Source organism: Sturnira hondurensis, unplaced genomic scaffold (genome assembly GCF_014824575.4).
Source record: "Sturnira hondurensis isolate 20B ecotype Veracruz unplaced genomic scaffold, ASM1482457v3 Scaffold0016663, whole genome shotgun sequence".
Classification (NCBI taxonomy): domain Eukaryota; kingdom Metazoa; phylum Chordata; class Mammalia; order Chiroptera; family Phyllostomidae; genus Sturnira; species Sturnira hondurensis.
In genome coordinates, this window is record NW_028089294.1 from 11678636 (window position 1) to 11692125 (window position 13490).

General features: G+C 37.6%; 1 protein-coding gene across 4 annotated transcripts in view; it reads right to left on the minus strand.

Moving 5' to 3' along the window:
* Positions 1 to 13490, minus strand: part of SPAST (spastin) — a 54646-nt gene that overhangs the window by 12272 nt on the left and 28884 nt on the right. For all 4 annotated transcript variants that reach the window (XM_037066633.1, XM_037066631.1, XM_037066632.1 and 1 more), the window contains 8 exons: positions 11055 to 11242; positions 10066 to 10199; positions 9691 to 9784; positions 5359 to 5433; positions 4553 to 4624; positions 2455 to 2530; positions 2112 to 2203; positions 1882 to 1961 (listed from right to left, as the gene is read on the minus strand). In XM_037066633.1, the coding sequence (XP_036922528.1) occupies positions 1882 to 1961; positions 2112 to 2203; positions 2455 to 2530; positions 4553 to 4624; positions 5359 to 5433; positions 9691 to 9784; positions 10066 to 10199; positions 11055 to 11242 (811 nt within the window). The remainder of the gene's footprint in view (positions 1 to 1881; positions 1962 to 2111; positions 2204 to 2454; positions 2531 to 4552; positions 4625 to 5358; positions 5434 to 9690; positions 9785 to 10065; positions 10200 to 11054; positions 11243 to 13490) is intronic.

Here is a 13490-nt window from a genome sequence, read left to right on the forward strand (position 1 = left end):
GGCAGGATGACAAACTGTCTTGCAGTGGCCGGTCGTTAGAAGTCGAAGACTCAATCAACCCAATGCCTTGTTTACACACATTCACTTGTTTATCAGGTAGGACTTTACTACTGAACTGGAGAGACTGCCTGTCAGTCCGGAGCATCCACAGGGACAACTCAGAACACCTGCTTGGTACCTTACTTTTCTAGCTCTTCTAAGGCATTCTTCCAAAACTAGGTTTTCTAAGAACATTTCTTATTTAAATAAAAACAATAAGCAAAATAGGTAAAGCACAGGATGGATTTTTAGAAAAATAGTGTCAAAATAGGAGAAAAGAATACAATAAATAAAGAGGATAAAATAAGGAAAATGTACAAGAGAATTCTGCCATAAAGCAAATTAAAATTTTAACCATATATATTTCCATGAAATACAATAATTTAATAAAAAGAAAGTCTTCTATGAAACATGAGCTCAATGAGATATGAGGGCTCAAGAAAATGACATATTGTACAGTCTCAGGAAATAAAACAAGGGAAGAGGATGAAAAAAAAAACGGATCAGGGAGATCAGGAAAGCAGTGAGAAAGAAAACAAAAACCAACAGAGAAACAAAGGTTACAAAAGTAGTTGCTGAAAGGAGATTAGATACCAATCTGGTAAGAAATAAAAACAACAAACAGAAAGAGAGACAGAATAAAAGACTTAAAAGTTTTAAAGGATTAGAAAGGAAATTATAGATATGGAAGAGAAAAAGATGCAACACTTTGTATAAATTGTGTGTAGAAGGAAAGAAATTAAGATTACTTTCTCAAAACAAAAGAGGTTTCAAATTATGAATTTATTTATTTTTAGAGAGAGGGGAAGGGAAGGAGAAAGGGAGGGAGAGAAACATCAATGTGTGGTTGCCTCTTGTGTGCCCCCTACTGGGGACCTGGCCCGCAACCCAGGCATGTGCCCTGACTGGGAATTGAACCAGCAAACCTTTAGTTCACAGGCTGGCATTCAATCCACTGAGCCACACCAGCCAGGGCCCAAACTATAAATTTAAACAAACACCAAATCCCAGGAAAAATAAACACAAATCAATCAACATTACTTTTCAAATAACTAGATTTCCATATTGAAAACTATATCCAGTGAGAAAAAAAACCACGTTCAACCATGAATGTGGATAATAGTAGGCCGCCTTTAGACTTTTGCAGGCCACATACAACCCCAGGAACAATGAGGCAACGTTACAGATTCCTCAGGAGAAGAGAGGCCAACAATTTTACACTGCGTCAAACTTTCCTCCCAGTAGGAAGGGGACAAATTTGTTCAAACACATGAGAACAGAGAACATGACACGGTATCTATGAAACTTGCTTTTATCAGTTTGTCATGAAGCCCAATAAAAAAGAGTAAGAATTGCCCTGGCTGGCATAGCTCAGTGGATTGAGCGCGGGCCTGCGAACCAGACAATCGCGGTTCGATTCCCAGTCAGGGCACATGCCTGGGTTGCAGGCCGGTTCCTTGCAGGCTAACTCCCAGCAGGGGATGCACAAAAGGCAACCATACATTGATGTTTCTCTCTCTTTCTCCTTCCCCTCTAAAGATAAATAAATAAATAAAATCTTTAAAAAAAAAAGAGTAAGAATTGATTTTGGAGTTTTAAGATAATTTCATCCAGAAAGAATAAACAATTTGCCTAAAGCCATAAAATGAAAAGTAGTTTTCCTGACATCCTGCTGGCCCTATCCTCAAAAATGTTTATTTGAGGCCAGAGAATGGTTATAAGGAGGAAAATAATTAATTTAGTTTTCAAGTAGAGAGTGAAAGAAGTAAGAAATACGTGAGATGAACACATGACTAAACATATCTGTGATGAATGTGTGCGTTTCTACGTAAACCTTCCTACCTGAGAACAGCCTCGTCGAGCTCCTGTGGCCTGTTAGTCGCACCCATGACAAGTACTCTGTCATCTCCAGCAGACTGAACCTATAAGCCAAAAAATTGTTTTTAGTACTGTTACAGGAAGTAGTAACAAAGAAAAATATAATAAAGATACCCGTATTTCTAATTTGGGTTTTAATAGAAATATATACATTAAAATGTTACCACATTAATAATACCACAATCTATACCTACACCATCAAATTCTATTAGAAATTCAGTTTTTAGGCGTCTGCTAGCATCGTGTTCTCCTTCTCTTCTTTCACACAAAAGGCTATCAACTTCATCTAGAGGAAATACAAGGATAAGACTTGAATTAAAAGCCAAGCTATATGAGTTATCTGAGATTAATCTAGTTCACTACTTAAATTATTAATATAGTGGGTCTTACTCAGTTCACTAGATAGTCTTTAACTTTGTGCTTCTTTAAAACTTTTTCCTTCTGAATACTTTTTCCTTCTGAGTATCTTACCTCTTACATTTGGAGAGGGATATTTCACAAAGGTTCAACTAACTCAGTTGGTAAACATGTTCTTACCTATAAAAATTATAGAAGGTTGAAGTTCTCGAGCCACAGCAAAAAGAGCTCTCACCAACTTCTCTCCTTCTCCCACCTACAACAAAGCACAGCACAGTATTACAGACATAAAATTAACATTATTCCAGCTTTTAAAATTTCATGATTGAAAGTCTATAACCTAGACATTTAATTTCTCTTTTTTGCAAGATTTGGTTTAAGGAACTGAGAAGAGGATAAGGGAGGTTACTGAAATATCCCTTATAATTTTAGAAAACAGACCACTTATTTATTATTTAATGCAGTCTGTTAAGTACTATCAAAAAAAATAAACTGTATCTGTTTTGTTTGACACTGTACTTCTCACCACTAAGTCCTGAGAATGAAATATCTATTATCAAAGGTAAAACTAGTGGAAAGAGAAAATACAAAGGGAGAGAAAGAGATGAGGTACATATTCCTTAAGCCATAAGTTACGGGGTATATTTATAAAAGCAGATAGGTAAGACAGTGCTCTACTGAACAAAACTTGGTGTATCAAGAACACCTTGGCCCTGGCTGGTGTAGCTCAGTGGATTGAGCGTGGGCCTGCGAACCATGCGATCGCGGTTCGATTCCCAGTCAGGGCACATGCCTGGGTTGCAGGCCAGTTCCCGGCAGGGGCCAGTTCCCAGCAAGGGATGCACGAGAAGCAACCATACATTGATGTTTCTCTTCCTCTCTCTTTCCCTTCCCCTCTAAAGATAAATAAATAAATATTAAAAAAAAAAACACCTTGAAAACTTAGTCTCACAATATCAATGCCAATAAATATCAAAACATTTTTAGGTAGTTCAGGAAGTCTATGAACACCCTTTAGGCATTATGCTAAAGTATACATGGAAGCACCAAACGGGTCCTGAGGGTCCTGAGGGTCCTGAGGGTCCTGAGGGTCCTGAGGTAAGGGGTAATCTACTATAAAAACTCTTCTGTCCTCTAGGTGGCATCGATTCTTTTTACTAAAAATTTCATTGAAAAAAGAAAAAAGAACTGGCCTGAGATTTAGAATCATCAAACAAATATTCTCAGAGCTGGAGGGACCTGCAAGAGATCCCCCTTTTATGACATCAATTCTTCACAAACGAAATAAGGCCTGAAGTGATACTTTCTTCAGGCTAGCACAGAATGGAAAAGCTAGGTTGGAGTCCCTATCCTCAAACTTTGAAGACAGTGTTTTCCATTATTACAGGTATAGTGTGGATAAACCTACATTAATAACAATTATATTTATAAAATTTCACAAAGGCAACAAAATGTAAACCAGGAAAAGACGTATTGTTTTATAGCCTTTTAAAAAAATGATATTATTTATTTATTTTTAGAGAGGGGAAGGGAGGGAGAAAGAGAGGGAAAGAAATAGCACTGTGTAGTTGCCTTTCACACACCCCTACTGGGGACCTGGCCTGCAACCCAGCCATATGCCCCAGCCTGGTAATCAAACCAGCAGGCTGGCACTCAATCCACTGAGCTACACTAGCTAGGGCTACAGTTACTTTTAATTACTTTACAAAACTGAGAACTCTGCCAATATCTATCTGATTTTGGACTTCTAGCCTCCAAAAGTGTAAGACAATAAATTTCTGTTAAGCCAGCCAATCTATGGTACTTTGTTACATAGCCCTAGAAACTAATGTAGTATTTGACAGCACAATTCTTATTTTATTTTTTATTTTGTTTTAAAAAAGATTTAATTTATTTTTAGAGAGAGGAGGAAGGAGAGAGAAAGAGAAAGAGCAATGTGAGAGAAACACTGATCAGTTGCATAGGTTGTCTCTCATACATGCCCCAAATGGACATGGGATCTGCAATGCAAGCACGTGCCCTGACCAGGAATAGAACCATCAACATTTCGCTTTGCAGGACGACGCCCAACCAACTGAGCCACACCAGTCAGGGCCAGCACAATTCTAATCTTAAGAGAACCTAACAAATGTACATGACTTTCTACTATGAAGAGAGTCATCATATCTGAGTAATAGATATAAAACTCACAAATATTTTTGCGTAATGTTTCACCCTTTACACCTAGCAATATTTAGACTGTCAGTTAGAACATGACAATACTGGGAAAAATACTCACATATTTTGAAGTTAAACTTGCAGCACTTATATTAAAGAAGGTTGCATTAGATTCTGCAGCCACTGCTTTAGCCTTTAAAAATCACAAAGGCAAATATTATGTTAGTTCAGTATCTTGCTTTAACGAGGTAAACATATTTGATCAATTTAAGTACAAGAAAAGAATTTCTAAAAATATAAGGTATAACACAAGTCCCAATATATAGTAATGTTTCCTTCTCAGCAGTGAGAAAAAAGGTCTATGAAGGGCTGTGCTTCTTTCCACACTCCCCTTTTTTTATAAGGGAGAATGGATAGAGAAAGGCTAAAAAAAAAAGTGTCATTCTCTTCCTAGTTAGAGAAAGATAACCAGTTAGAAAAAGACAAACAGCTAAGAAAAAAAAGTAACTGCTTCCCAATTTACTTTTTCTTTCTAGAAGTTAAGCAGGAGAAAGAGCTATCTAGATCCTAGCAAAAACTTTTGGCAAAAGTATATTGGGGAGTGGGGAGTCTGTTGTATGTAGATTCTACTTCAATTAAAAAAAAATTAAAAAATCTGTATCATGCTGCTTATTTAAATAAAGCTGTTAAGATAATAAATAAATCAAGGAAGATAATATATTAAGGTAAGTTCTTTTAAGGTAAAAATTTTATTATTTAATTTGGGGAAGTAATAAAAATTACATTGTTAAATTTACCTAGCTCCAACATATGACTGGACAGATATAGTTTTTCACCTATTTTGTCATTGAAAACTAGTTCAAAAACTTTAGTGAAGTATATTATCAAAAAGCAAGTCATAAAGATAAATATACAAAGATTTCTTACCAGCATCGTTTTCCCATTTCCAGGGGGACCAAAGAGTAACAATCCTCTGGCAGGGGCTCTAAGTCCTGTGAACAACTTAAAAGTATATATACAGCTATGATTCTGGAGAAACTTTTTCCCAGACATTTTAAGAATTGTCTGTCATCTAAAAAGTGTCCTTTTTCAGTAGCATTCTCCAAAGCAGAGCTGAGAACACATAATCAATAAACTAGTATAATTATTAAAAACAGAAGAAAATTAACTAATATAAAACCAAATCCTCATTGCTCAAAATGGAAGCAGATGGGTTAAGCAAGCCATACTACTGTACACAGGTATTCCTCTCAACTTCCTTTAGAAATACCAGTGAAATAATAGTAATGAGTAAAAAGAGAAAAATCTCCAAAACAAAAAGCACAGGAAAGGAGACAACAGAGGACACAACAGATTTTTGTAGATGGAGAACCGATGAAGTGTGATAATTCAGCAGAGCTGAGGGAGCTTAAAGCTAGGTGCCAGCTTGTAAGGGCACAAGAAGCAAGCTGAGGTGAACAAGCCCTGGGAAGTCTCGGGAAGTGGGGGCATCAGGCACCAGAGAAAGCACCAGGAAGGGCAGGCAGCTCAAACCCGAGAAACTGCTTAAAAGCTTGTATGAAGAGCCCTGACCGGTGTGGAGTGCCTGGCTGGACTGGCACCCTATGAACTGGAAGGTCCCAGGTTCCATGCCTGGTCTGGGCACCTGTCTAACCTGTAGGTTCGGTCGCCACAGTCAGGGCACCTACAAGAGACAACCTATGAATGTTTCTCTCTCTCTCTCCCTTTCCCTCTCTCGAAAACCAGTAAGCGTGTGCTCAAGTGAGAATTTTTTTAAAAGTCTGTATGAAGAACTTAATCTGTAGTCCTGCCCCCACACCAGAAGCACTTAGGTAAGTGCTCCACTTCCACAACCAAAGGAGGCAGAAGTTTTATTCTAGGGAAATTAAACCAGTCTCCAGACTCAGGGACATAGGATGTGGCAAGGGTTCAAGGTGAAGCACCAGAATTATTAACACTTTAATTAATAGCGAAGGTGTACGAACTTTTAAGTGGAACGATTTGAAGTGGGTGATATTCAACTAAAAAAAAAGATTTTACTTATGTATTTTCAGAGAGAAGGAAAGGAGAAAAAGAGGGAGAGATATCTATGTGAGAGAGATACACTGATCAGTTGCCTCGCATATGGCCAACTCAGGACGAGGCCTGCAACCCAGGCATGTGCCCTGACAGGGTATCAAACCAGAGGACCTTTGGATTGCAGGCCGGAGCTTAATCCATTAAGCCACAGCAGCCAGGGCTCAACTTTTTAATTTTTTGTGTTAATTTATTTATTTTTCAACTTCAAAAAAATAGTTTTTTGTGTGGTTTTAGGTTTACAGAAAATTGAATAGAAAGTACAGACAGTTCCCATATAATTTCTCACCTCCCCATTTCCCCTTATTATTAACATCTTATATTAGTATGGCACATTTTTTATAACTGATGAACAACAGTGATACCTTATTATTAACTAAAGTCCATAGCTTATATTAGGGTTTACTGTTTATATAATTTTACCCACTATTATAGTATCATGCAGAATGGTTTCACTGCCCTATAAAATCTTGTATTCTATCTATTCATCACTTCTTCCCTCCCCATGAACCCCTTCCCTCTAGAACCTATGCAGGAGAAAGAGGAATTCAGATCCTAGTATATGGAGAAAAATAAGTAAGTGGATAAAAACAATTAAATGAACATATGGGCAAAAGATCTGAACAGCCTTGGCCGGGTAGCTCAGTTGGTTAGAGTATCATCCTAACACACCAAGGTTGTGGGTTAAATCCCCAGTCAGGGCACGTATAAGAATCAAACACTGAATGTGTAAATGAGTGGTACAACAAGTGGATGTTTCTCTCTCACTCAAAATCAGTAAATAAAAACTTTAAAAAAGATCTAAACAGATACCTCATGAAAGAAGATAATATACAGTTAACAAACATGCATATGAAAAAATACTTGAGATTTTCAGTCAAGACGGAGGCACTGGTAGACACACTTTGCCGCCTCACACAACCCGAGTGAGAATTACAACTAGACATCAAAACAAGTAACACCCAGAACCATCAAAAAAAAAAAAAGAGCTGTAAAGGATTTAAAGAAAGATTTAAAGAAGGATTTAAAGAAGCCACATTAATCCAGACAGGTAGGAAGGGCAGAGTCACGGAGATTCGGTGTGGTGCAGAGAGGTGGCAGTGGTACTGGCAGCTTGGGGGGCGGGTCCCACATCCACATGCGGTAGATAAAAATCAGTAGGGCTACCTCGGGAGTGAGTGATCCCAGCCCCAAGTCAGATCGCACAGCCCAGGTTCCAGTACTGGGAAGATAAATCCCTATAACTTCAGGCTGTAAAAACCAGCGAGGGTTGGGGCAGCAGAAGAACCTGCCAGAATATCGGGAGAGTTCACTGACAGAGCTGGCATGGACTTAGAACGTAGGCAAACCTACTCACTGAGGGATTCACTATCAGGGCAACAGCTAGAAAGGCACCAGTCACATAGAGGAAGTGGGTGAAGTGAATGGAAATGAGGCAAGTGATGAGCAAACCTCTAGAAGCCAGAGAGTGGCAATGTCCCCCCTCCAAGCCCTCGTCTCACACAGAGCCACAAAGCAGTGAAGCAGGTTGCCCCACCCTGGCAATGACCTAAGGCTCTGCCCCACACAATTTACAGGTGCCTTTTGCAGGGAGTTATAGCAGCTCTACCTAATACACGGAAACAAATACAGGGAGGCTGCTGAATTGAGAAGACAAAAAAAATATGGCCCAAATGAAAGAACAGAACAAAACCCCGGGAAAAGACCTAAATGAAACAGAGATAACCAACCTATCAGATGCAGAGTTCAAACACTGGTGATCAGGATGCTCAAAGAACTCACTGAGTATAGCAAAAACTAAAAGGGAAGAAATCCTTAAGGGAATCAATAATTCAAAAATCAATAAGGGAAATTAAGGTTACACTTAAATGAAATAAAGAAAAATCTACAGGGAACCAAAAGTGGAGAGGTGGAAGCTGAGAATCAAACCAACAATTTGAAACACAAAGAAGGAAAAAGCATTCAAACAAACAGCAAGAAGTAAAAAGAATTTTAAAAAATGAGGATAGCCTTAGGAACCTCTGGGACAACTTTAAATGCACCAACATCTGACTCACAGGTGTGCCAGAAGGAGAGGAGGAAGAGCAAGAAATTAAAAACGTATTTTAAAAAAATGAAAGAAAAATTCCCTGATTTGGAGAAGGAAATAGACATACAAGTCCAGGGAGCACAGAGCCCCAAACAAGTTGGACCCAAAGAGGACCATTTGTCGAAAAGGCTATCTCTTCTCCACTGAATTGCCTCTGCTCCTCTGTCAAAAATAACTTGACAATATTTATGTGGGCCTATTTCTTTGTTCTCTATTATGTTCTATTGATCTATTTGTTCTTTTGTCAATGACATGTTGTGTGAAATACTGTACCTCTTTTTGTTTTTAATCTTTTTCCAGCTTTATTGAAATATATTCTATATAACATTACATAAGTTTAAGGTATACGGTGTGATGATTTGATATACACATATACTGTGAAATGTTTATCACAGTAAAGTTAGTTAATACATCCTTTATTGTTATTGTTATTGCTGAGAAAATTAAAGCTCTACTCTTACAGTGACTTCCAAATATACAGTATTGTTGATTACAGACACCATGCTGAACTTTAGATCCCTAGAACTTACTCATCTTATAACTGAAAGCTTATACCCTTGACAAATATCTCATTTCCCCCACTTCTAAGCCCTTAGCAACTACCATTCTAATTGGAGTTCAATGCTTTAATTTTTTAAATTAATTAATTTATTTATTTTATAGAGATGGGGAGGAATGGAGAAAGAGAAGGAGAGCATTGATCTGTTGCCTCTCGTGTGTGCCCTGACCAGGAACTGAACCTGCAATCTAGGCATGTGCTCTCACCAGGAACCGAACAAGCAACCTTTCACTTTCTGGAATGAAACCTAACCAACAAAGCCACATGGGTCAGGGCTCTGTCTTTTAATTTTAAATCCCTCTTACCCTGTTACCTATTTCTCCTATACATGTTAAAAATGGGTAGGGAATTAGGAATCCATATAGTCATTTGCTTCTAATTACTAGTCAACTGCAAATGCTACGTTTTTTCCTTAAAAAAAAATTAAATCTACTGTTACATGAATTATTCTAGCAAAACTGAAACATCTCCCTACTGCTACTACAGTCTCAGTAATGGATGACGATATAGAAAAATGAGAATATACAGTCCTTACCTCAGGCCTTAGAGAAGGAAGGATGACAATTTCTTGCAGCGCTTGTTTCGCCAACTCTTGACCAGCTATATCATCAAATTTAACAGCCGTTCCACTAAGAAACAGAATTTCAGTTATCTCCACAACAGAAATATGCTTCGGTTATTATACAGTGAAGCCTAAGCTCTTTGAAATATGGTCCTTTTCATGTTAACTTGAAACTATGGTTAAATCAGTAAAGCAATTATTTTCTACATTTATAGAAATTAAAAACCATCATAAAAATTTAATCTGTAAATTAGAGAGGGTATTTTTATTATCTATTTCACTCATATCTTATAAGTAAAATTCAAAATTAAAACTGTAAAATAAAACACTTTAGATGGCAAAACTTACTTGTCCACAATTTCATTCATTATAAGGTTCGCAAGGTTGCTGTCCACATTCCTAAAATTCTTCAGGTCTTTCTTTTTTCGAGTAGCAGTTGTAGGAGTAGAAGGTTTATTTGTTCTATTTGTTTTTGGTGTACTCTTAAAGGACATAAACATTTTAATGTGAAAATACAACCTAATATTTATACTTTTTACAAGCTAATTAACTTTAAAGTACATTGAGTTAAAGGTTTAAAAATAAGAAAAAGAATATACAACATTTTTTAAATGTTTATTACTCCAAGGTAAAATGGTATGCACTACAGAATGACATAAAGTGGCATAAAGTGGTTTCACAGATGATTTTATCTAGAGATTCAGTCACTATAAAATAAAAAGGCTCTATGAGCCCTGGCTGGCGTAGCTCAGTGGATTGAGCGCGGGCCTGCAAACCAGACGATCACGGTTCGATTCCCAGTCAGGGCACATGCCTGGGTTGCAGGCCGGTTCCTTGCAGGCTAACTACCAGCACGGGAGGCACAAAAGGCAACCATACATTGATGTTTCTCTCCCTCTCTCCTTCCCCTCTAAAAATAAATAAATAAAATCTTAAAAAAAAAAAAGGCTCTATGATAATGAAGTCATATAATTTTGATACTTGTTAGAATTGTAACAAAACTCTAAGTGTGTTTAAAATGTTGGAAAACATTTACATAGGTTTAAATAATTAAAATAATAACCAGTTTAAAATGAACTTTTCTAGCATTATATAAAACTGAATAAGCAAACTCACTATAAAGCCTAATTAGGTCCAAAAGGAGGTAAAATAAAATTTGCTTTTTAATAGCAAGTTCCCCTTAAAGATTTTTTAGAAAAGAAAAATTACATTTAACTTTGTGGGAACTTATCAATTCTTTAAGGTATTATAAAGTATTTGTAATAAAGTGAAGCAAGCACATCATGGTCAATTTTCTATTTGCAAAAGCACAGCAATTAAATTCTGTCTCCAAATACCTTATGAGTGACAGTCGCGGGACCAGGTCCTTGTCTCACTCCAGAAACCATGGATAAACCGCTGCAACTAGGTGCTCTGTGGTGGCCCGAAAGACCCGTGGAGCCGGCTTTCAAAACGGTTTTTGAACGAGGCAGCGAGTTACTAGTATGTGATAAGGGATCTTTTCTTTTTGGAACCGCTCCACTTTCTATGAAGAAAATAGTAATATCATCATGTTTAGAAAATTGTTGTTAAATATTATAAAAGTAATAATAAAGGCCAGTATAAATTTGCAAAACTAAGCTAATTTTGTTAACCAGCAGTATTTCGAAACAAGAATTCAATCAGAATATATATTAGGATGCTCATAAAGGTTCTCAATGGGTGGATGAAATTAGGATCATTTTGTTTTTTTCCTTTTCCTCATGTATATTTTCATTTTCTTATAAAGAATATTTATTTGTAGTAAGAGAAACTTTATTTGTGGGCAGGAGGAAGATATAACACAGTTACCAAGTGAATAAAGTTGCCAAACATCTAAGAAAAAATATATAGTCTAGGCATTAGGGAGAGGTTGTACAGAGAAGAAAGAACAGCATTACATTACCTTGAAAGTCCACAGTGTGTGCCCACCAAAAGAGGTTTTTTTAAATTATCAATTTTTAATGTACAGGGTATAAAGATGTGGTTTTTAATAAGCCAAGTATTTTATGTGCTATATTTTATAAATGTAAATCAATACATATAGAACACCTTCAATTAAGTCTAAAAGATTACCTAACTTACCTAGTTGTTTTTTTGCTTATTGAGTTCATTTAAGTATATTTTACTGATTATGCAATTATAGTTGTCATATTTCCTTCTCCCCTTTATTCCCCTCTGCCCTGCACACTCCTCCCACTAGCATTCCCCTCCATTCTCCCTAGTTGATATCCATAGGCCATACATGTAAGTTCTTTAGCTTCTCCACTTCCTATACTATTCTTAACCTCCCCCTGTCTATTTTGCACCTACCATTTATGCTTCCTATTCCCTCTACCTTTTCCCTCATTTGCTCCCCTGCCACTCCCTGCTGATAACCCTCCATGTGATCTCCATTTCTGTGATTCTGTTCCTGTTCTACTTGTTTGCTTAGAGTTTTGTTTTTTGGGCTCAGTTGTTCATAGTTGTGAGTTTGTTGTCATTTTACTGTTCATAGTTTTGGTATCTTCTTTTTCTTAGATAAATCCCTTTAACATTTCATATAATAAGGGCTTGGTGATGCTGAATTCCTTTAACGTGAACTTATCTGGGAAGCACTTATCTGCCTTTCTATTCTAAATTATAACTTTGCTGGGTAAAGTTATCTTGGATGTAGGTCCTTGCCTTTCATGACTTCAATTACTTCCTTCCAGCCCCTTTTTGCTTGCAAAGTTTCTTTTGTGAAATCAGCTGATAGTCTGATGGGAACTCCTTTGTAGGTAACTGTCTCCTTCTCTCTTGCTGCTTTCAAGATTTTCTCCTTATCTTTAATCTCGGGCAACTTAATGGTGTGCCTTGATGCATTCCTCTTTGGATGCAACTTCTCTAGGACCTTCTGGGCTTCCTGCAATTCTATTTCCTTCGCCAGATTGGAGAAGTTTTCCTTGATTTTTGTTCAAATAAGTTTTCAAGTTCTTGCTGCTGTTGTTCTCTTTCTGGCACCTCTATAGTTCGGACATCGGAACGTTTCAGGTTGGCACAGGGGTTCGTTAAGTCTCTCTTCACTTTTTTGAATTCTTGTTTCCTCATTCTGTTTCAGTTGGATGTTTGTTTTTCCCTTTTGTTCCAAATGGTTGCCTTGAGTCCTGGTTTCCTTCCTGTCACTGTTGGTTCCCTGAATATTTTGCTTTATTTCATTTTGGGTATCTTTCATTTGTTTTTTTTATCTTTCGACCAAGCTCAATCAATTCTGTGAGCACTTTGATTACCAGGGCTTTAAATTCTCCACCTGATAGGTTGGCTATCTCCTCATCATTTAGCTCTCTTTTTAAAGTTTTGTTCTGTTCTTTCATTTGGGCCATATTTCTTTGTCCTGGCGGACCTGTTAAACTGCAAGGGGCAGGGCCTTAGGTATTCACAGGGCAGGGCAACCCTCTCTGCGGTGCAGCAGCACTGCCTGTGGGGAAGGCGCCAGACAGGGAACAGTGCAGCCTGCCTGCTCATCTCCAGCCCACTTTCCAACATGTGAGACTGGGAGTTTCTTCCATTAGGGCAACTGCCACAGTTCACAGTGAGTTCTGAGTCTGTTTCCTGTTCAGCCAGCCCTGCCGACGCAGTCTGCTGCCTCACCGAAGCCTGAAATGGTATTTTAAGGCAGGCACAGGAAGAAATGAGAAAAGGCATAAAGCTACTGATGTGGGACTCTGTTTTGGAAGACCAAACCTCAGTGAGAACTCTTTTAAGGGATAGTTGAAGCCACATAGAAAGATTTCATT